This window comes from Hippocampus guttulatus, chromosome 21 (genome assembly GCF_054856545.1).
Source record: "Hippocampus guttulatus isolate MCC_2025c chromosome 21, RoL_Hgut_1.0, whole genome shotgun sequence".
Lineage (NCBI taxonomy): Eukaryota > Metazoa > Chordata > Actinopteri > Syngnathiformes > Syngnathidae > Hippocampus > Hippocampus guttulatus.
In genome coordinates, this window is record NC_141281.1 from 3,708,452 (window position 1) to 3,730,303 (window position 21,852).

The 21,852-nt window shown below is 46.3% G+C and overlaps 2 protein-coding genes across 4 annotated transcripts in view; one reads left to right on the forward strand and one right to left on the reverse strand.

Annotated features, from left to right (window-relative positions):
• The window catches only part of pola1 (polymerase (DNA directed), alpha 1), a 34,629-nt gene extending 18,855 nt beyond the window's left edge, over window positions 1-15,774 (reverse strand). Inside the window, exons 1-33 of one of the 3 annotated variants that reach the window (XM_086101416.1) lie at window positions 15,663-15,774; window positions 14,900-15,006; window positions 14,437-14,564; window positions 14,196-14,292; window positions 14,050-14,127; window positions 13,848-13,963; window positions 13,355-13,417; window positions 13,141-13,236; window positions 12,921-13,053; window positions 12,663-12,822; window positions 12,217-12,386; window positions 12,034-12,146; window positions 11,803-11,916; window positions 11,650-11,724; window positions 11,426-11,564; window positions 11,152-11,306; window positions 10,989-11,073; window positions 10,839-10,900; window positions 10,355-10,444; window positions 10,155-10,271; window positions 9,901-10,076; window positions 9,484-9,613; window positions 9,295-9,414; window positions 9,108-9,198; window positions 8,899-9,023; window positions 8,607-8,756; window positions 8,397-8,519; window positions 1,389-1,421; window positions 1,136-1,228; window positions 832-1,037; window positions 623-755; window positions 415-546; window positions 27-201 (exon numbers count right to left, since the gene is read on the reverse strand). In XM_086101416.1, the coding sequence (XP_085957542.1) occupies window positions 27-201; window positions 415-546; window positions 623-755; window positions 832-1,037; window positions 1,136-1,228; window positions 1,389-1,421; window positions 8,397-8,519; window positions 8,607-8,756; window positions 8,899-9,023; window positions 9,108-9,198; window positions 9,295-9,414; window positions 9,484-9,613; window positions 9,901-10,076; window positions 10,155-10,271; window positions 10,355-10,444; window positions 10,839-10,900; window positions 10,989-11,073; window positions 11,152-11,306; window positions 11,426-11,564; window positions 11,650-11,724; window positions 11,803-11,916; window positions 12,034-12,146; window positions 12,217-12,386; window positions 12,663-12,822; window positions 12,921-13,053; window positions 13,141-13,236; window positions 13,355-13,417; window positions 13,848-13,963; window positions 14,050-14,127; window positions 14,196-14,292; window positions 14,437-14,564; window positions 14,900-14,948 (3,727 nt within the window). In that variant the 5' untranslated portion in view covers window positions 14,949-15,006; window positions 15,663-15,774. Of the gene's footprint in view, window positions 1-26; window positions 202-414; window positions 547-622; window positions 756-831; window positions 1,038-1,135; window positions 1,229-1,388; window positions 1,422-8,396; window positions 8,520-8,606; window positions 8,757-8,898; window positions 9,024-9,107; window positions 9,199-9,294; window positions 9,415-9,483; window positions 9,614-9,900; window positions 10,077-10,154; window positions 10,272-10,354; window positions 10,445-10,838; window positions 10,901-10,988; window positions 11,074-11,151; window positions 11,307-11,425; window positions 11,565-11,649; window positions 11,725-11,802; window positions 11,917-12,033; window positions 12,147-12,216; window positions 12,387-12,662; window positions 12,823-12,920; window positions 13,054-13,140; window positions 13,237-13,354; window positions 13,418-13,847; window positions 13,964-14,049; window positions 14,128-14,195; window positions 14,293-14,436; window positions 14,565-14,899; window positions 15,299-15,662 lie in introns of those variants that run through there. The other 2 variants (XM_086101417.1, XM_086101415.1) reach the window with 2 other exon arrangements.
• Window positions 15,775-16,596: 822 nt separating this feature from the next.
• pcyt1ba (phosphate cytidylyltransferase 1B, choline a) lies at window positions 16,597-21,831 on the forward strand. Its single transcript, XM_086101420.1, has 8 exons — window positions 16,597-16,778; window positions 18,288-18,387; window positions 18,904-19,020; window positions 19,104-19,255; window positions 19,351-19,429; window positions 19,503-19,645; window positions 19,902-20,090; window positions 20,309-21,831. The coding sequence occupies exons 1-8, from the start codon at window positions 16,740-16,742 to the stop codon at window positions 20,522-20,524; spliced, it is 1,035 nt and encodes a 344-aa protein (XP_085957546.1). The 5' UTR covers window positions 16,597-16,739; the 3' UTR covers window positions 20,525-21,831.
• Window positions 21,832-21,852: the final 21 nt, after the last annotated feature.

Genomic DNA, 21,852 nt, shown 5'->3' on the forward strand with positions numbered 1-21,852 from the left:
CTCAACATCATGAACGTGTGTTCTACCCAGCCACGTGGCTATGAGCGCGCCGTCGATGCCCTCGATAGGTTCGCAGATGCGGGACACCACCGGGTGGATCTGCTGGGCCAGATAGTACTGCGTGTCCAGACTGAGACCGTCTTGCTTCTGAAGTTGCTCTAAAGCGTACGCTCTTTGACTGGCTGCCAACGTGGAGCCATCCTGCAGGTAAAAAGCGTCGGGTGGGGTGAGCAGAAAGACTGCACTCCGAATTCGATAGCTCCTGACACTCATCCTGGGATCGTTTACATTCAAGCTTGAAAGTCCGAACTGATCGGTCCATTTGATAGTAAAGGCCGTATTCCACGGAGCAAACTCCACAATTGATTTAGTCGATAGAAGAGTTGGATCAACTAACAAGATGAGCAAACACACCTTGCAGATGATATAAGAGACCGTGTCACCAGCTTTGACCCTGCGCCCAGCCTGGGAGTTGATCCACAGAGCCACGTGGACGTGGGGCAGACTCTTCTTATCTGGGTAGTCCTGGGGATCTTTGGTCAGTGCCTGGAGGGATGGAGCGAGGTGGAAGTGCAAGGCGACGACAAATGCAACTTTGCTCGGTCTACAAAGTGTCGGCTACCTTGTTGATCTCATATTGTTGGAAAGGTATCGCCCCGCCGGCGACTTTCTCTCCCACTTCCGCCAGGTGTTTCTGTATGTTCTCCACAATGATGTCGCGACTCTGGTCTGACAGGATCTGACCAATCACATAGCTGCGACCGGAGAAGAAAAGCCCCTCTGTTATGAGCGTCCCCGATCCCGCTCTCGTTTTACTTGACGGCAACGTACTTGCCACATTCCTTTGCCAGGTCACACCAATCTCGCCGAACTATGTCCAGACCTTTGAGCTCCTGCTTGACGCCGTAGCGCCCATCGCCGTGCTGCTCCACCACCAGAGCTGCATATTTCTTCTTCTTCAGCAGCAGAAGTGATTTGAATATGCCATCAATGTCGATCTCCAGCAGTTTGTACAGCTTGTTGACTTCTGCTTTCACCTAAAAAGCAACGATGCAATTCGAGTATTAGTAAAGGAACCGACCGACCTTGTAAATTAAGTGTGTTTTTTTTTTGGGGGGGGGGGGTCTCCAGCCACCTTGTTGCCCAGCTTGAAGACTTCCTCCATAGACCGGCTGTTGGTGTTTATCATAATGGAGTCGGTATCTCCATAGATGACCTCCAGGTTCATCTACGCAGAAGAGTAAGTCAAGAAAAAAAAATACACACTGGCTAGGACTGAAATTTTTGTCTTTGACTTTATTATTATGTGAGTTACAGTACAAATCCAATTTTTGTTAAATTATTCAAATGCTAGAGTGCCAAGAAATGAATGGAAGGGGTACACTTACCTTTTGGACCATGTCTTTGGTGTGCATCAGAATCTGAATAACGGCAAATGCGGACAAAAACAAGGATTAGAACAAAATTGGTGATGCCGCACATTTAAAACAACGCGCAATATGATGAATCAATATAATTTCCTATCTGTGTGTGTGAGCGTGCACGCGGGCGCGCGTGTGTGTGTGTGTGTGTGTCTGGACACAAAAGCAGGACAGGTGATTTCCTTTTAAACGTGGGATAATTGGCTAAGAGGGCAATTATGAGCTCGTACTGTGACAGCCATCTTTTCAACCCTCACACACACACACACACACACACACACAGACCTTCTTAATGACTCGTAATGGCCTTAATCACCCGAGGAGTGACTGAAGGACAAAGACTGCAAGCAATGGCTGTCCATGGTGCGCATGCGCACATGGATTGGTGCACGCTTGTGTGTGCGCGACATCCAGAGGAGCAAAGTGATCCTAACAGGTGTGGGCTCCGGGTCTTGAACCTGAGAGGGGGAGGGGGGTCAGAAGGCCGGACCGAACTCGGCGTGATCTGTCACAGGCAATCTGCACCTCAATCAACTGCGGCGGCAGACGCGTGCGCACCGACGACAGTGAGCTGTGTACGGGGACAAGGACGCGGGCTATTTCGGAGTAAGAAAGGGGCTGGGTGGGGTACATCCACTCCCTGAAACCAGAGTGGGACTTAAGCATATTTTATGGAGTGTCACATGCCACTGTACAGAGGCAAGCGTTTGAGTCATTCACCGAACAGCCTCCTCCATTAGGGGCTGCGCAACAAGGTCAAGGTCTCGACACACACACACACACACGCGCGCACACATCTGCGGTGGAGGCTTTTTGCCGACTCAACAATGCAATGACATGCTGAAAATGGGGGAAAAGGGCGAGAACCATTCCGAGGCCGTGACTGAAAGCGAAAGGGTCAAACCGTCTCATGCTAGTCTACCATTCATTTCAAACTTGGAAACAAGTAAGACTCACGCCAATAACTTGAGCTCGGAGGAAACTCCATTGAAGAATGTTTGAATTCGAGTTCCGAACACTCACACTGACATCATGTCGACTCTTAACGCAAGTGGCGAGTCCTGACACGACTCACAGAGAAAGCCTATTTCTATGTCCACATTTCATCTGTGACCAAAGAGGGAAAACGTTGCCTGTTCCAAGTCTAACAAGCAGCGGGCAGAACAGAAGAAAAGGCTACACAAGTGCTAAGTGGACAGATGCCGGGAAGTCGGGGTGACAACAACGCGAGGCAAAGCAAAGTGAGAATGTGTTGATGTAAATAATGTGCGGACTCATTTAGACACATTTTCCATATGCTGTCACTTCCAACGAGGCGGGCCGCTCAAAGGAATGGGCCAAGTGTAAGACAAGTCGTTTGACCATGGCACTGGAATTTGTGCAACTGGTGGTGTGAGCACTTATCTTCACACACGCGCGCGCACCCACACGCACACACTATGAATCATGAATCCAAATAAGCTAATGAAACCCCTTACCGGAGCTGTATGAACCTTTACGTCTTTTCAAATGTTATTATGCTCAATTTCACTGAGGTATGAAATACACATGAAATGGGAACGTCGTGATGTGCTACAAAGCCAATTAACTCATTCACTCCCAAAGACGTTTTTAAACGTCTTTTCAGACTTGGTCCAGAATTGGCTGCTACTGAATGAGTTAGAAGCATGCCAATATGAGCTATTATCTCTGACAATGGTTTCAATTGTGTTAAATTTACTCCACGATCACAAAGAATATCAGTTGGTGTTAACAAAGAAAGTTAGCCAATAGATGCCATTGTTCGGTTATTGGATAGCCCTCATTATCGGAGGTCATCAAATGTCACGCGGTTCAAATGGCTCTTGCTGACCTTTTGCCAGGCAGTTACTTATTTCAAGTGTCAACCTTAATTATCCTGCTCGGATGAGTTGGGAATGGACCCACAAAAAGACGGACCGGTTCACGCCAATTTCCTGTGACGTGACCATTTGCATACCATGCAGGATCCGCCCATGAGAAGCTAGCACGTTATGCTGCATTTGGACTGAGAGCTCTTGCAAAAGGAGCCTTGGACAGCGGCGCCAATTGTTTTGAAAAGCACCCCAACGAAAAGCATTTTGGGATGGCCGCGCGCAACCTGACGAAAATAGCACCTGTGGATGAACACGGTGCTGTCAGTGCCGCTCGAGGGTGGAGGGTATAAGTGCACACGCAACATGCATGGGTATGTGCTTTAACACACTCCAAGAAAAAGACTCGGGATAGAGAGTGGGGCGGGGGGTGAGACCGATTACAAAGTTTTATTATTTTCCCGCTAACGTGAGCATTTACGCGCACAAAAGCACCAGAGGCTTTGCTCCCAAAACACACACCTGTCTGAAAAGATGCCGCAGCTGCGTTGTCATGTCTGCCGCTGGGCGGGTCAATCTGTCACAAGGCCGTGTCTGATTTAATACCGCTGGCAGAGATCACAAATGCAGGCATTCATTGTAAATAGCTCTCCAATGACAACAATGCGCCCGCAGTCCACTCAATTAGAAAATACGGCGCACTAACAGACGGAAAGGACACATTCCAGCGTTGCCGCGCAGCCGCTGACACAGGCCAAGTCAATTGTGTGACGTCAAGCAAATAAGCAATGTTTCATGTCCTAACTGCTAATTTACTTGTGGCAGTTAAGTGGCCTCAGATGAAAACGAATCAACGGGTTTTGTCATCGAAGAGTAGCTCAAGAGCTGGGGGTTATGGACGTCATGATTTCCTTGACTTTTGTGTGGTTGGAAAGAAAACACACACACACACACACACACACACACACACACTCAACATTCTATATGAGAAGATAAACTTGCTCAAACAAACAAATATCGCATGAACTGTAATATTCAAAGACGTGTCATTCACATTGTTATGAATCCATCGTGGACAGCTAGCGTCAATATCAGTTTTCTACACAATAAAAGTGTCACTGAACGTGAAAGGACAAGAAGGTGCTGCTTCCAATCAAAATGAAGCCCTTTTTGCTGAAAATCAAGCAAAATCCTGCAGAAACTTGATAGTTTAGTATGTTTCGGTCACTATTTACAATACCAGTATATATTTAAAAAAATTGACAACCGACTATTAATTTGGTTAATATTTGACCTAGGTAATGGTTTGTTGAGCCAATTAAAAGAACTTCCTTATTATTCTCTCATTAATAGCTCCTTCAACAGAGACACCAGACATGAGATGAATACACTGTGAGCTACCATCCCAGCCATTAGTCTCGTCTCACATGGCCTCATTAGCAAACGCTACTGAAGTGACAGTTCGGATGTGAAAATCTCGTCTCGGTCGACCGTCTGCCACCACCGCGAGCTAATGGAGCCAAAATAGCCGCACTGCTCCCATGTGACTATTTGTTAAGTCCGCAGTAAAGCCACCTCTTTAGGAGGTGCGGGAGGAGGGGGAGGGGGCACAAGACGACCATGGAAACATGCAGCCCTCGTTTCCACACCAAACAAACAAACATTCACAGACACACGACTGTAACGGCCATCTCTAATACGATGAAATGTCAAAATTACCCCTTTGATTCCGAGACAGTAGCAGCTATAGGCACAAGGCCAACACGGTTTAGTCACACACACACACACACACACGATCGGATGGTTGTGGGATTCCTGTATCTAATTCGGGGAAATGATTTGTGAATCGCGAGACAGGAGGAATGATCCCAAAACTGAAAGGACGGTGGGGGCAGTAATATTTACCTTGACTTGATTACAAGCACACACATTCACACGGGGTGGGTTTAACCTTGGCGACACTCTAACCTCTCGGCACCCTGGCCTCTGTTACCCAAGCTCGCATCTATCTCTCACCGTGCATGCCATCCAATAATGTCAACTACGAGCTCCTGTCAGTCTGTTTTTAAACACAAGGACAGAGACTCAATTACATGGCTTTTAGGGAGTCATCCTGCACCCAACAAAAACACACACGCACGCACGCACCTGCTAACGGTTGTCAGATTTGCTGGCAAAATGTCAAAGGTCAAACCAATATGCATTCCAAAACAATCAGCGGGCTTCCAGCTCACTGCGTTGTTTACATCACTTGATTAGGATGACATACTGTTACTTTTTATAATCTGTAGCCCGAAAGCTACAAAAAAAAAAAAGACGAATGAACAGCATAAAAAAAGACAGTCAAGTGCTCAGTTTTGTGGTGCCCTTAACTGCTCACAGACACTCAATTTGCAGCAAGTAACAACATGACCACCGCGACAGAAAATGAACACCAGCAAGCTGATAGATCCTGGAGTCTTCCATACCGCTGATATCTGGATCTTATCGTTATTTTTTTTTCCAATTTGACACCCCCACACCCTCCTACACACGGAGTATATATATATCGACTTCTACGTCATTTCAAGCATGAGATCATGGATCAGCCGGGCAGTACTCATCGGACAATAAATACCTTACGAGTGTGACAAATGCATTTAGCTGACAATTATAACTGCTTGTTGTGCATGTTTCATGTCACTCTTCCTTTGGGACCGACACTTCTCTGGCAAACATACAAAAGGACCCAAAATAACGGCGAGGGGTTGAGCGGGACATCAATCTGTGGCAGATCGACGGCCGTGTAATCCTAAACCTTCACCTTCCTCTTAATACCACTGCCCCCCAACCTCCGCTCACTCCTTAATACCCACACATACCAGGACAGAGTTGGCCCACAACAAATGGTCCGCCGACAAAGGGCAGAGTTCGGGCAGTAGCACTTGAGCACACAAACCGGCAAAATATACCACACACACACACACACACACTCACACACAGACGTGAACATACCCAAACATTTAGACATATGTACGACAAATAGATAAAACCAAAAATGTGCCTTGGCACAATTGATAGGGGCGGCCATAAAGCCCGTCATCTCTTTTTTGACCCGCTCCCTCCTTGTCTTTGAAACCTGCAACCTTTGACCTGACTCGACCCGCCACATCAGGGCTCAATTTAAAACGAGTGAGAAAGACGAGAGCCAATCAATGAATACACGGAACGTGCTCCCCGCCAAAAAGTACGACGGGGGAAGAGGAGGGCGGGTTAGATTTGCGCACAGGAGGTGCGTCTGTGTTACAAATACAAAAATAAAAACGGCTCCTAAATCACAATACCAAAGGAAAGTGCAAATGCGATGATTAAAACGGGGGCGGAGGTGCAAACGGCATTAGCCACAAATACATCGGGATGCCGCTTATAAATGCCAGCTGGCCTTTCTGTCTGGCTGCAGTCGGAAACTGAGAAGTGCTTGGCTGACAGCTATGTGATTTCAGGGCTCCAAGAAAACGCAATGAAAATGACTTTCATTTGGTCAAACACACGTTCAGCATGAGTTCTACTCACTTAGCTTCATCTAGCCGTATAACTTGACAGTTTCACCGTCAGACTTAGGGATGAATATTGTTAAAATGTTCATGACTCTAAACCAGGGGTGTCAAACTCATTTCACATTGTGGGCCACATATGGCCTCGCTAGATGTAAAGTGGGCTGGACAATTAAAATTATACCATACTCTGCTGTAAATAAACAAAATAATGTCTTTCCTTTGTTTTGGTCTAAAGAAGCACAAGAACATTAGGAAAATGTTGAAATTTAATAAACAGATCTAGCGGATACTCCATGAATTGCACCTTATTAAAAATATTCATTCCGTGTCTTTTATGCATTTTTTTTCACTTTTAAATTATCCTATGGGCCTGATTGAACCTCCTTGCGGGCCCGTTCCGCCCCGCGGGCAGTATGTTTGACACCACTGCTCTAAACTATACAGCTTATAATTCCGGAACCTTATTTATGTTTGGGAAAAACACAAACAATATAAGGAATTACCACTGCTTTGATTTTTTTAATATAAATTATTTTGCCTTGCCACTGCAATAACATTCATGTAAAATAAATAAGATAAAAATGATTTACAGAAGTCATCACAGATAGCAGACAATCTTAATTTAAAAAGGAGACCGCGGCAACGCTTTGTGGTTCATGCGACAGCAAAAGACGAAAAAGTAATAAAAGTTGTTGTGCGCTGCCCATGAACTCGCGACCAAGAAGAATCCCACCTGCATTAAGGCAATCACACACAAACGTTACTGTGTGACTGCAGGAACAATTGGGCTGACAAAGCAAACAAGAACACACGGATTTATGGCCCCGCCCTCCATTAGGAACACAATATGTGCATAACGAGAATTTAATGAATGACTCACTCAAGGCAGCGCCTGACGCCCCCATGAGGATGTTCTCTATTGGATGTGGCATGTGTATGTGTATGTGTGTGTGCGTGTGCGCAGAGTTCAATTATGATATCGCGTTTAGCTGTTTATGTCATGCTAGACAGATCTCTTCGCACCTCTTTACTGGGCATGTGCACGTCCATGTTTCTCCATTACTAAGTGTTGAAGGAAGTCATTAAATCAGATTTAACGGAGATATTTTTCTGTGCAGTTCCATGGTTGAAATACAATACATTACATGAGAGAAGACAAATATTTCTTTGGGGAATTACGATTTAAACACGCAAGAGGGGTTGATGGAAAAAGTGGGAAGGCAGGCAGGCAGGGGTGGTAGACAAACAAATATGATGCAGCAACGCCCCCTTGTGGATGATATTATTTGTAACGCACTCGGATTACTGTATTGGGTACACCTGCACATCTCATGGAATGCAGGATCTGTATCAAATATCTTACTTTTACCAAGAGAATGTTCAGTTCTGATTGAAATCTATTTTTGAATATAGCTCATGTACGCATTCCAAGTGCCAGCCAGTGAATGGTAGCACATTTCAGCTGAAAATCAGATTTGTGGCTGACAGTGTCAACCCGTGATTAAGTTTAGACAAGACAAAATGGCAGCGTTATGCGTCCAGTAAAATAGTGTTAGCTGCCGTCAAATTGATTTGAGTGTGTTCCTGTGTGTGTGCGCTGCACTCACCTCCCTGCCCTTGTGGGTGACCAGGGCAGCCAGCGGTTTGGCATAAAAGCGACTGTAGCTAAATCCCAAGCAGCCGTACATGCTGTTAGCCGTTAGCTTCAACGCCTTCTGACGGATGTCATACTGAGAAAACGCAAATTCACGGGGTTTAACTTTGACAAGCATTTGGTCACCTGTGAGGATTGTGCTCAAGTTTGCGTCCGCGTGTACCTGCAGGTAAAGGTCTGAGTTGATGTCCTGTTGTTTCATCAGCTGTTTAACATTCTTGCGTCGTTCCACCAGCTTCCTGATCTCCTTGGGCAAGATTCCCATTTCCAGGTCACTGTCTGGAATCTCTGGGATCTCTTCGGGCTCATCCTCCTGTTGCCAGAGAAACAACGCAACGTTTTAACACCAAAGCGCTTCAACAACGGAAGAGCGAATGTAAAGATAAAAGCCGCAGTGACACATGAGCACCTGTGGGTGTCCCACCGCGCACACACATAGACACACCCGCCCGCACCTGATTCCTCTTTTGCTTGCTGGAGGCCTCCCGTTGCACGGTGGTGAAGCAGATGTTAAACTCTTGTATAATGGAAGGATACAGGCTGTTGAAGTCGAGCAGCAGCACAAACTTGTCGTAGAAACCTGCAGACCAAAGCAGCGATTTTTTTTTAATTAACTCAATAAATGGATAAATATTAAGGATAAAATGATGCAAACCAAACGCACCAACTTTAGGATCCAGCACCAGCCCTCCTGCATAGGCAGCCTTCTTCTTGCGCTTCCCTTTGCCAGTATCGACATCATCATCTCCTTCATGCTGGGACATGTGGAAAAAAGCGGTCATATTTTCCGCAGTCATGCAAACAAATTGACAGCAAGAAAGCAACAGCTGCTGACGTGTTGGAGGTCTTACCGTGTCCATCTGAATTTTCTTAAAGGACGGTTTGTCCGGCACGATGTAGTTCTTGTCGTGGAAGGCGTGAAGCAACAGGTACTCGTTTCTTTCGGACCGACCGCCCATCAGAGTACGAGACTGCGGGGAAGATGACCATTGAAAGACAACTTTGCAGTGTGAGCCCCCAGACGGGGAATCTCACGTTACCATGATGTTGCCGGCAATGTTGGTGATCTGCAGGGCGAGCGGCAGCACGTTGAGCTCGCACATCATTTGGAGGATCAGCTTGGCGTCGGTCCACGTCAGCTCCAGCAGGTAGAGCAGACGAGGAGAATCACTGGCGTGCAGACAGCCACATAAATAAAAATAATCAGGAGGTGTCACGCGAGCTATCAAGAAGCTGACGTCCACAACGTGGTTATCTATCGACAGAAATAATTTCCCGTTGTTTGATCTGCACCGGGATTCGTTTCTGTGTATTCACACTTGGATAAAAGGTCCGGACCAATCAATGTGGGGAAACAGAGCCTGGTCTGTTCAAAGTGGACCAAACAGTGCAGGTGCGAATACACAAAAAAAAAAAAAAAACAATGATGGACAGGGTCTTAATGACAGGAGAGACACCTGTAAAGATTTCGGATGCTCTCCTCTGGGACAGTGACTCGCTCTGTCTTCAGCACCTGCGCGGCCAACTCAGTCAGATGGTAACTCTTGCAGCGAATCAACTCCTTTGCAGAGATCTCCGTGTCGCACACGAGGCGGCCGCAGGTGGCGCTCTTCTCTGCAAAAGCGCCTCGGCCCTGCAGGCAACCGGCTGCTAGTCATAACGCAAGATGGCACGGCGCGGCGCTCGCCCCGATGGCTTTCTCAAATCTCACCCCTAGTTTAGGCATGTTAGCCCTCCTGAGTCGTCCTATCTTGGACCAGTGCGGAACTTTGCAGTAGTTGATTCTCTGCAGAAGCACTTCAAGGTCAAAGCCAAAAATGTCATGACCCTTCAAGGAAGAAGCAGAAAGTCTTTAACCAAGCAAGTAAACATACCGTGGATGGGGGGGGGGGGGGGGGGGGGGTGTCTCACCACAAGTACATCAGGATCAATTTTCTGCATCTTGGCCAGGAAGAAGCCAAGTAGAGTTCTTTCCGTCGTGGCTATCTCCACTTTAGCATTCTACAAGAGCAAGGTATCTTCAGTATGTTGGTCCAGAACATCAAGGGAGGGCATCATACAACTCAATTCATAGCCATTCATCAAAACGGAACATAATTATCCTTCTGAAGTTAGATTTAATTCCCACCGTTCTTGTACAAAATCTCATTCTGGTACACTGCGGTAGGAATGGATACATGGTCGTTTTTCTATGTGTCCCCTTTTGACTGGCGGCCAGTCCAGAGTCCACCTCCTCTATTCCAAAGTCATCAGCAGTACGTTATGACATGACATGACGCCATCATTTTCTATTAAAACTGCATCTTCATGCTCTCGACGCAATAAAAACCCAATTTTTGTCGAATCAAAACTACACACAATTTTCTCAAGGAGGTAAAAAAAAGGCCCAGCTCACCTTCTTTCTCAGTGCATCCTTGAAATCGTAAGGGAAGATACAGTCAGAGGGTTTAGTCACCACTGAAAGACAAAATTTGGGATTTTATGAGCTCCGGTTGGTTCACATCTTAGCAGTGTGTGATGAACAAAAGAAGTCTCGGGGGCTCACCACAAAAATGAGTTTGATAAGGCGGCTGAGGAGGAGGTTTGTCCATGTGGAAGCAATGGTGGACGAGTGCTGCCAGGGACACGATCTGCACAATGAGAGAAGAAAGGGTCAGAAGTATAATGGCCAAAAGTCCTCCAAAAGAAATCAACCAGTCAGCTCTGACCTCATTGTGATGAGTCTTGGGGTTCTGGACCGTCTTGAGGCTGATAGACATCACCGTGATGGGTGGCGGTGCCAAGTCTTTCACCACCGTGACCAGATCACTCTTCGGGACATGAGCCTCGACTTTGCACCAGCTGACAGCCTGACTGAGCAGCTCTATCGCGCGCAAACAAAAATATTTGTCTGTCTATATATTTTATTGAGAACTATTTGAAATAGACAGTGCTGCACCACTTTATTTTAGTTTAAAAAAAATTAAAAAAATCGCCTCTCACGTGGTGTCTTCACGTCCAGCCAGCACGGCCCTTTTATCTTCCTACTGAGGAGGAACTGTTCCAAGCTGGAAGTGTTGGTTCCAAAAATGTGGGAAAACGTTGCCCCCTTAAGGTCAGGCGGCAGAGCAGGGAACTCGGCCTTCAAAAAACAAGTACGATTCATGTTTTCATCAGAAGAAAAAAAGGGGGGAGAGTGGGGGGCTGCCACATGAGCATTTACTCACTGAATAGCGGACTTCCAGGTACTCGCTTTGCGTGGGCACGTCAGGAATTTCAAAGGCATAGTTTTTCTCTACTTTCTGAAGCCAAAACCAGGGTGAGATTAGACACAAAAAAAATATAGGGTCTGTGCTGTAAGATGATCGAGGGAGGAGTACCTTGGACTTGAACTTCATGATCTTGAACTTGTCAGAAAGTTCACTGAACTCCTGGTAGATGTCCATCATTTCAACGGGCGTATCAGACACCTCCCCCGTCTTGGGGTTTACTTTCTGTGGAGAGAAAACATTCGGGCTTAAGAATTGAATATTTGAATTTGTTTTCATGAGCATCCTACAAATATCAACATCACGATGTTCACATTCTTGCGGCTGCAGTTTGCAACGTACATATTCACGTGGCAGGATATACATGGTGCGTTCTAGGTTCCTGATCGAGACGCAGCAGCTTGTATGAGTCTGGGCCGACTCTATCCACACTTTCCCAAACAGGTATACCACGCCTGCGTGACAAAAACAGGTTGCGCTTGAAGAAGATACAAACGATTTGTCAGAGGGTGTATGTTGTCATACCAGGTTGAATGTAAGGGTCTTCGAAAGCGTCCAGCCAATAGAATCGGAAAACCCGCTCGCCATCTGGACCTTCCACCAATGGCAGCTTGCGTGAGTCCACCTGCACCTCTGCAGGAGCCTCGCTGACTGCGCCCTCTCCATCATCGAGCCCCCAGAAACCTCCTGTCTTGCTGCATCCAGAACCACACACATCACAACGTATCATAACAATCCGATGCAAAATGCAGTGAGATCACTAGAGGAAACAAGATCTGACTTGGTTGCGCCCCCCCCCCCCCCATTGCAATATCAATCTATTTAATTTCTATACCACAGTAATATGTTGGTTTGCCTTTAAAACAAACAAAAAAAAAAGTGAAAAAACGGGATACGAGTTGTCAGAATGATTCATGTGCAAAAAAAAAAAAAAAAAAAAAGAGAAAGGAGAAGAGGATGTAAAGACTCACAAGAGGGTGGCATCCTGAGGCTCCTTTTTGGCGGGAGCCGCGAGGGCTGTTTTAGATTCAGACGGAGGCTCTTCTCTGACTTGAGGCTCTGGAGGCTCCTCAGGTCCGACTTCCATCGGCTCATCAAAGTCCATAGTGTCGAACGCCAGATCTCCAGCCACTTGGGCGAAAACAAAAAAAAAAAACCCACATGATCACTTAAGTTAGTCCAAGAGTCAGAACAAGAGCAAATCAGTCAACACGGCCAACTTGAATCACCTTGCTCTTCCTTCTCAACTGTTTCTGTCTCTTTCTCCACTGCTGGGGCCCTTTTGGAGGGAGGAGACAAAGTGGCTGGTGGCTTCTGGGTGTCAGGTGGTGGTGGATTGATGACTTTGGCCTTAGCTGGCTCCTGATGTCACAGATATAACATATTTATTTATTTATTTCCAGCCGAGCTGCCCCCTCCCCCCCAAAAAAAAAAGTTGAAAAAGTTTACCCTGGACATCTGTGGTTTGACAGAGAACGGATTCAGGGGGGATCCAAGGGATTTCTTTTTCTTCAATGTTACCACAGGGGCCAAGATGGTGCTTTTCTGGGTGGGCAAGAGCAAGCCATATTTGCAGAGGAACTTTGAGAGGCAACCGGCGACTTAAAAGGAAGCAAGTCAGGAGCATTTGCAGACATCAACGCAAATTGATGTCTCTGCCAACCTCTGAGTGCAGGTCTTGTAAAATGTCTCCCAACAGATCATCCTTGGACAAGTCCACATCTTTCTGCAAAACGTCACAATTTGGATTAATGGACAGGCAAGATGCGTGAAAGAAAAACACATTACTGGTACAATAAAACGGTCTTAGGTTTTACTGATTTGGCTTCAACAGAAGATAATTCAAGATTTGGAATTGCCTCGCCAGATCGAAAACATATTTACATTTCAAACTCTATGGGGCAATGTAAAGGGCTGCGTGCAAGGGATACCATTACAGACGACTATTTACTGCAATTTTGACTGATTTTGTGTCATTCACACAGGTTGGTCAGCGGACACTATGTGCCCTGACAAAGGTGGCATAAGAACGGAACTCTGTTGTAAACTGAGAACCCCCGGTAAATGCATTTAAAAATGTGTTTATGTGTGTGTGTGTGCGCGCGCGCCGTTTTGTGTTTTTGGAGCAGTTTTATTCACAGGAAACTAATATGCACCTCTGCTGGCTTCTTGACATTACTGTTCATGAAGAGGCTCTTAATGCTGTTGGGCTTTGCCACTGTTGCTTTTTTTATTTGTTTCTTTGCGGTGGCTCCTTTGGCGCTAGAATTTCCTGCCAAAGCAAATAATACCAAGAAATCGATAAATTGCAGGAAAAAAAATGATTGAATGTGGTATTTAGGATGCGACTGCTAATACCTTGTTTGTGTTCCACCACATCATCATCCAAATCATCATCAAAAATCTCTCTGCCATCCTCCACGTAGCCTACTCCATCTGAAGGAGGGAGGAGGAGAAATGAAAACAACCAACACAGAACAATTATGACAATGTTTACCACTCACCATCATCAACGATCCAGTCATCCTCTTGTCTGTCCCGGACTATCTTAGAGTACTGTGCCTCATCCACTTCCTCATACACACTGCTAAACTCCTCCACCTGCAAAATAGATCCATTAATACCCAAACTATGAGTTGAATTCAAGCTTCCATCCAATGCGTCGACAGTCATGCTGGCGTTTAAGGCTTTACGAGCCAGATCACTTTGAAATCGTACAGCACTTGAACATCGTGCAGGACTGACCTCATATTTGATCTTCTCCCCTCGCTTGGCCTTTTTTAGTTGCTCCAGAGCGGATTTCCTCCCAACCTTCTCACTTTTCTCCCGTCTGGAGCGAGACTTGGCAAGACCACATGAGTCACCCACATCGTCTGGCAAGGAGATACACAGTACAAAATGGAGTTTAGCGTTTTCATATTGATCGTGTCAGAATTGAAAACAGGCGGAATATCCTAAATGTCATTCTTTTACCCCACAAAATAATGACTGTTCCTCCAGTGACACATGTAAATGACCATAATGTAAAATGTGATTCTTTTGGTGTGACAATGTTTTGTGGATTTATATAATTATAATTTGAACTCTTGATGCTGAAGCGTTGAGTTCGCATCCGCAGAGGCAATAGCATTTACGTTAGCTACTTAGTTAGCTCATTTCAGACGGGCAAACGCGAGTTCAAAAACAACATGGACTCAAATAAGCCCACCTCCATCCGGTGCGTCTATGTCTTTGTCGTTGGTAGAGACGGGAGCCATGACTTTCGTCCGGTTTTGTGCGCTCGCTGACAGCTTCTACGCGCGGAATAAGCGGCAGCTGCAGACAATAACAAAAAAGTCCGCGCCAATTATTTTTCCCGGGAAAAGTCACGTGGCGGAAGTTACGTCATGCCAACGAGGACGACACGCCGTCGTATCAACTGTCCACATGGTGGGAGTGTTGTACAAAAGTGACAAGGATACGTCTCCGCCTTTTCCGGTGACGCTACACGTCTTTCCGGATGGGAGACGCTTCAACGTTGACCGAAGGCACCACGAATAAAAACAATATAAAACAAAAACTTATGTCATTTGACCAGAAAAAAAACTGCGTAAATGACCTGAATGATAAATTTTAGCCGTATGCAGGAATATCAGTTACGATTGCATGACTGTCTAATGTGTTGTTATATTTCCGTATTTTGTTATTTCATGTTAACTCTTCTATAACGCGCTTTGTTACATCTGCAGCTGTTGTGAAATGAGGGGAGCATATGACCGTCCAAAGACAAGTTGTGTGTAGTAATTTTATGATGAACAAATGTTTAATCATACGATTTGAGTCATTGTCCTGCATATATTTAGTGTGTGTATCCCAACTAAACGCGTTCCCATGGTAACGAGGCGGAATTTAGGAGGGTACAAAAGATTCGTGTCCCAGATTGGGGCCACGGATCCATTACAGTAGACAATAAAAACGGGAGACCGACGTACCCGAGTACATCCATTTTCCTCGCATGCAACACGTCCTCGGTGCAGAGGAAGGTCAAGTGGTCCATCGGGAAACAAGAAAATAATAAAAACGGTTGTCACTGTTTTGCAAACGCAAAGGTTACTTTCTAAGACCGATTTATTTGCGCCCACTTAGCTTAAAATATTTACTCATGCAATACTATTTTGAGCAAATATTAATTTCGAAAATGTCGAAATGTTTAAAACAAATACAGTATAGGTATTTTAAATTTCTAACGGTACTTTGAGGTTGTCAGAAAAGTGATTCTACATTTTCATCGTCGTGACTGGGGACAGGGTGAGAGTTATAAAAATGTAAAGCAAAAAAAAAAATCCATAGCCGATTCATATTTACATGGTGACAGTTTGTTCTTATTTATCTCTCAGTTTGACGCCAAGAGTCTCGTCAATGAATTGCGTGTGCCTGTCAACTGGTACCGGTCTGTAATTCTAAAGGTCGACATTTTATAACGTCAATCGGCTTGATACTCAGAAAGAGTACGACAACATAAATACGCTGATGCCGGAGAATGTTTCCAAAGAGTAAGGTGTCCTCCTTTTCTGTTTTCACCGCCCTGATTGGGCGAGCGCTCTCTGCCGATAATCAGCGAAACATCCAAGATCCTCTCTTTTGTTTACAACGAGTAACTCACATGTCCCAAAAGGAAACATAGTGTTAAGAGGCAGATTTTTTTTTAAATTCAAGATTTTCGCCCACAGAGTTGGCCCTCGCCATAAAGATTAAATCTAACTGATGGTCATCTTTGTGACTTGTTGGGTGTAAGGTGTGTGGTACATGTGCAGATTTGCAAAGTGGGTTCTCTTTGTACAGAGCTCCTCTGTGCAGCATAAGATGAGAGTGGATGAGATGAGGTGATGGAGTGGGAGTGGGGGGGGGGGGGGGTCAACAGAGAGACTGGGTGATGGGAGGAGGGATGTGAGAGTGGAAGCAGGCGAAGAAGAAAGAAACACACAGTGGTGAGGAGAGAGGCATCACCTCACTGATGCTGAGTCACTTAACGGAGAGACCAGAGCCACATTCATGACTTTCAGGGAATAATGGAGGAGCTTGAACACACTTGCCCCCATCCTCGGACGGTAGGCCTTCTTTGTTTCCGTCTGTGTTTGCATATGATGTACAGTGTGTGTGTGTGGGGAGGGCAGACAAAAGGGTGCTGGACTGGTCATGAAACAGATGCCCGTATCACATGTGCCCGTGGGAGATGTTGAACAGTGGGTGGGGCGGATGATGAGCCAAAGACGGTATTACCGCAGCGAGGACAAAGTGCCCCGAGATCCTTCACCAACCTCCTCGTCGCCTGTTCTCATCTTGCAGACCTCCCTTTTGTGTCATTACACCCCCCCCCCCCCTCCCGCAGGATGTCTCCCCTTGGCTTTAATCCTTCTTATGGCTGATATTCTTCACTTGTGCCAGGGCATTCAGTTGTTCATCCTGATAGGCCCCAGTGCTCATGGCCAGTCAGACTTAAGCTTGACCATCTGTCCTGTGCCGAATGTTTGTTAGCGCCCTCCCTCTGCCCCCGCTCACACTTGGCTCGAGGAATTATGGGTATTGTGGGTGTTCCCCGCAGTGTAAACACATACCCTGCGAGTCCTGTTGAACAAACAAAAGGCATTGAAATTGTTGTGATCGTGGCTGAATGCCTTTGAAAACGACTGTAATCTAACTGCAATGTTTTCCTCAGTATTGCGATGGCGATCGGCAATTTTTTTTTCCAAGATCCTCCTCCCATGTATTTTTTTCCAACAAATATAAGGACTACATTAACGAGAATTACAATTAAGTATGTCAGAATGTCATTGTACATCGATGTTTTTGTTTTATAGGTCAGACTTATTATGCTAAAGTAAATGGCAAATGAACCACACATTGAAATGAACAATAATTGACTAAAACTTGCAAGTAGCATACTGGCTGACTGAAATGAAGTTTTTTTTTTTCCCTCAAAGTTTAGCCTTTGCAATTTGAAAATTGCATTCCACAACATTGCGACAAATTGAATTGGATTAATTGTCCAGTTATGATGCACAACCTGAACTCAAACATTGATTAAAGAGGGGAATCGATTCATCCATTTTCAGTTTTGTTTTGGTGTCGGGGCCCCATCTGACTCTGAGCCAAAGGCGGATGTCACCTTGGACTAAGGCCGGACGTGACTCCATTTCCTAGATCCAGTATGGGGGGGGGTTAACAATAAATGGAGTCACCGTTATTTACAAAGTACTTTTGAAGGGATGGGACAACCTCTCTGAATGTCCTGCACTCTGTTGCCATGCTTTTATGAAGCAACATAACGCGGCCCGAAGGAGTTGCCAAAGTGAAGGTTTGCCTGCCTGGGTTCAACTTCTCGTGTGGCTGACGGCAGGTTGTTTGGCTCAGTGCTTCTCAACTGATCACCAGGCCACCTGCGATTGATTTCCTGCTGATGGAAGGTCGTGACCCACTTCACTTATATAGAATACGTATCTGTCCGTATGCGCTACACCCAGACCTAAGTACACACTGAAAACAGGTCCGCCTAGTAGGGAGCAGCCGTTCGAGGCATGACTGTCATGAGCCAGCTCTCATTGGTTTGTTCTTCTCAGATGCTGACTGAGCCTGCCATCTTCGCGAGAGAGACCAGCTGCGATTGCCGCGCACCTCATGAAAAGCTCACTATCGCTCAGGCCCGCAGAGGCACCCCGGGTAAGGAGCCCCCCTGGCTTGACAAGGCCGAGAGGGTGACCTTGGCGCTGGGATGCGACGTCATCCTCAGCAGAAAGGAGACTCGGCTCTCGGCTGCACTACATCCAAAATATCCAGAACCGGCAGGGTTGATGTGAAATTGATTTCAAGGATATTACTGTCAAATATGTCAAGAACCATTTGTTCATAAGAATTCATGTCACGATCCAAAATAGCGAATGAATACATCTTGGCACAACCTACGTTTCTTGTCGAGTTCCTGCAACTTGTGAGCACATTTTGGGCGACTTCCTGCCATCACATGTCGCCTCAGACTTCAGATCTGTAAGCATTTAAATCGACCAAATGGAAAGTATGAGAACAGGAAATTGAACGGTATACAGTCAAGTGACAGTGGAGCTTCCCGTTGAGATGGAGGCATGTCAGGGAGAGTCCATTCCACCTCCGTCACGCGTTCACGCACTTTACTCGGCTATTTTCCTTTGAATGAAAGATACATTCAATGTGCACTTTCAGCGGATCGTCCGGTGAGAGTCTACGCCGACGGCATCTTTGACCTGTTCCACTCGGGCCACGCTCGGGCTCTGATGCAGGCCAAGAACCTTTTCCCCAACACCTACCTCATCGTGGGAGGTGGGAGAGGACCCGAGAGGCCACCTCTAGCGTCGCTAAGCATCCGCTTCAATCACGCCGTGCGTGTTCTTTGTGCGACACAGTGTGCAGCGACGAGCTGACCCACAAGTACAAGGGCTTCACCGTCATGACGGAGACGGAACGCTACGAAGCGCTCAGGCATTGCCGCTACGTCGACGAGGTGCTCAGGGACGCTCCCTGGACGCTCACGCCCGAGTTTTTGGAGCAACACAAGGTGCGAGCCAGAGGCGGCGGGTTCACACACCCCCGGGGGGGCCAAGCCGGGGCCCGTCCTTCCGTGCGATACAATGTCATCTGATTGCTTCTTAGATCGATTTTGTGGCTCATGATGATATTCCATACTCCTCGGCAGGGAGCGAGGATGTCTACAAACACATCAAGGAGGCAGGTTGGTGTGTTTGAATGATGCGAAAAACAAACAAACTGAGACTTGGAAAGTATTTGTCGCGTGCACACTCCAGGAATGTTTGTGCCCACTCAACGCACCGAAGGAATCTCCACGTCGGACATCATCACCAGGATTGTCCGGGACTACGACGTCTACGCCCGTCGCAACCTTCAACGTGGCTACACGGCCAAGGAGCTCAACGTCAGCTACATCAATGTAAGCATCGTATCTTCTCTTTTCTGTGCCCTCGGCCAAATTGGTGCCTCCGCGTAATCCTGTCTCGCAGGTCTGCAAAAAAATTCTTTGACTTCATGCTTAGTTTGTGCACTGTCAGCCGTGGGACCTCCTATCGACAAACGTGTGCCGTTCCAAATCATGTCCAATCAAACGCCAGCCGGGAGCCATCGTCTCTCCGGCGCGCCCTGCCAGATCTCATCGACCGATTTATTCATCCGGGCTGTGATTTCGACAGGAAAAGAAGTACCGGCTGCAGAACCAAGTGGACCGGATGAAAGAGAAGGTTCGCAACGTTGAGGAGAAGAGTAAACATTTTGTCTACCGAGTGGAGGAGAAGAGTCACGACCTCATTCAAAAGTGGGAAGAAAAATCCAGGGAGTTTATCGGCAACTTCCTGGAACTATTCGGGCCTGATGGGACTTGGGTAAGCGTCTCAAACGGACTTTTTTTGGGGGGGGGGGGGGATTTCTATGACAGTGATTCTCAAAATGCAGCACGCGTACTAGTGGGATGCAAAGGAATATCTACGTCCTGTACCCATTTTTTTTTTCTCAGTGAGGTTGAAATTTTCAGTACAGTGTAAGAAGCACTGTTGCATGGCGTGACCTTTGACTCCTCCTCTCCCTCTCTGCACTTGAGCAGAAGCAGGTGTTTCAGGAGCGCAGCGGACGAATGCTTTCCTACGCTCTGTCTCCCAGAGAGTCGCCCTGCAACAGCCCTCCGCGTGAACTGTCTCCCCTGCGCTCGCCGTCGCCGCCCGCCCGCTGGCACAACGCGCGGCCCTCGCCGCCAACGTCCCCCAAAGGAGCTTCGGCGTCTATCGGCAGCATGAGCGAAGGCGACGAGGACGAGAAGTAGACGGGCCGCCGCCGACGGCTCCCACATGCGCGTTTACGGAACGCCGCCTGAGAATTTGTCACACGTGTGCCCACGTACAATTCCCACACAAACACTGGACGGCCACCAAAAAACACTTGACCTCAAGGAAAATAGCAAAAGCATACCCAAACTGTGGGATTTCTGTGCATGAGAGGTTTGTTCAGCTGACTTTTGAAGAAGCCGCCACAAACTGGATGACGACTGCTCGTGATCCGGGTCTCTCGTAGTTAGGGGAAGAAAAAAAAATAATCCAGGGTGTACCAAAAACGAAGAACAAAGAAAGTCACACATTATTTGAATTGGGTAACTAGAAACAAAATTAATTTGGCTTCATGTCAAAAAAAAAAAAACCTGAATAATTTATCAAAAGTCTAGCATATTGAAAAGGGTAGACACGCAAAATGCGTTTTCATTGCCAGTCGTTTTTAGTCGATGAAAACCACTCCAATGTTAACGGTGCGGCACATGTTGACATGTCACTGAAATGTATCCAAGTGCAAAATTATTCATAGCCCAAGGGGGATGAAAAATTGGGGGCTCGGATGAATGTCGTCTATTTGCAAGAATGACGGGCCCTAAGGTCTGTGCTTTACGACAGCAAAAAAACAGTCAGGCCGAGACTGTTCAAGTGTTTGAAAAGTCCATTTGAAATTGCAATCCAACAACGAAAGAAAAAGGGGGAAAATGACGTCAAATCGGTCAATTTACATTTTTTTCTTGTGGAGCCTTGTTCTTCATCAATCCTGCCTTTCCCTTCTTCTAAGAATGAAAGCAATACGGCGTTGGTGCAACCGATATGAGAGGTGCAAAAAAAAAAACACATACAAAAAAAAAAAAAAAAGACACTGAAAGTTTGTAACCGTCCGATGCAAACATGTGAACCTGCGGTCACAATCTCATCATCCATCTTGGGTTGATTCCATTCACGCATCACACAATAGAAAAGCCATAAAGCTTGACAAGCCTCGAAATGTTGTTTATGTTGAACTGGTTTTTACTGACGGCAATATATGAAATTGCACCTTAACACAAAATGATGCTGACTTTACATTTCACCTCGCCTGCCACAACTTGACACGTATACAAAAAGGTGCGCCATTGATATGGATCAATATCAACAGTCTCTCGCGGCCGAGAGACAATTGCCTGCGTGACCTAACCCTGCTGCAACGTCTCTGTGTATATATGTGCAACCTCTGCGATCCAATACACGCTTTTGGGAATGTAGGTTTTCCGTTTTTCAAGGTTTAAATATTTGGTATGTAAATAAAAAAAAGCAATGGTTTTTTTTGTCCTTAAAAAAAACA

Coding starts and splice junctions, on each gene's coding strand:
- pcyt1ba (XM_086101420.1), top strand. CDS start 16,740: ATGGAGGAGCTTGAACACACTTGCCCCCATCCTCGGACG. Junction 19,430..19,502: donor CAAACACATCAAGGAGGCAG/GTTGGTGTGTTT, acceptor TGCACACTCCAG/GAATGTTTGTGCCCACTCAA. Junction 19,646..19,901: donor TCAACGTCAGCTACATCAAT/GTAAGCATCGTA, acceptor TGATTTCGACAG/GAAAAGAAGTACCGGCTGCA.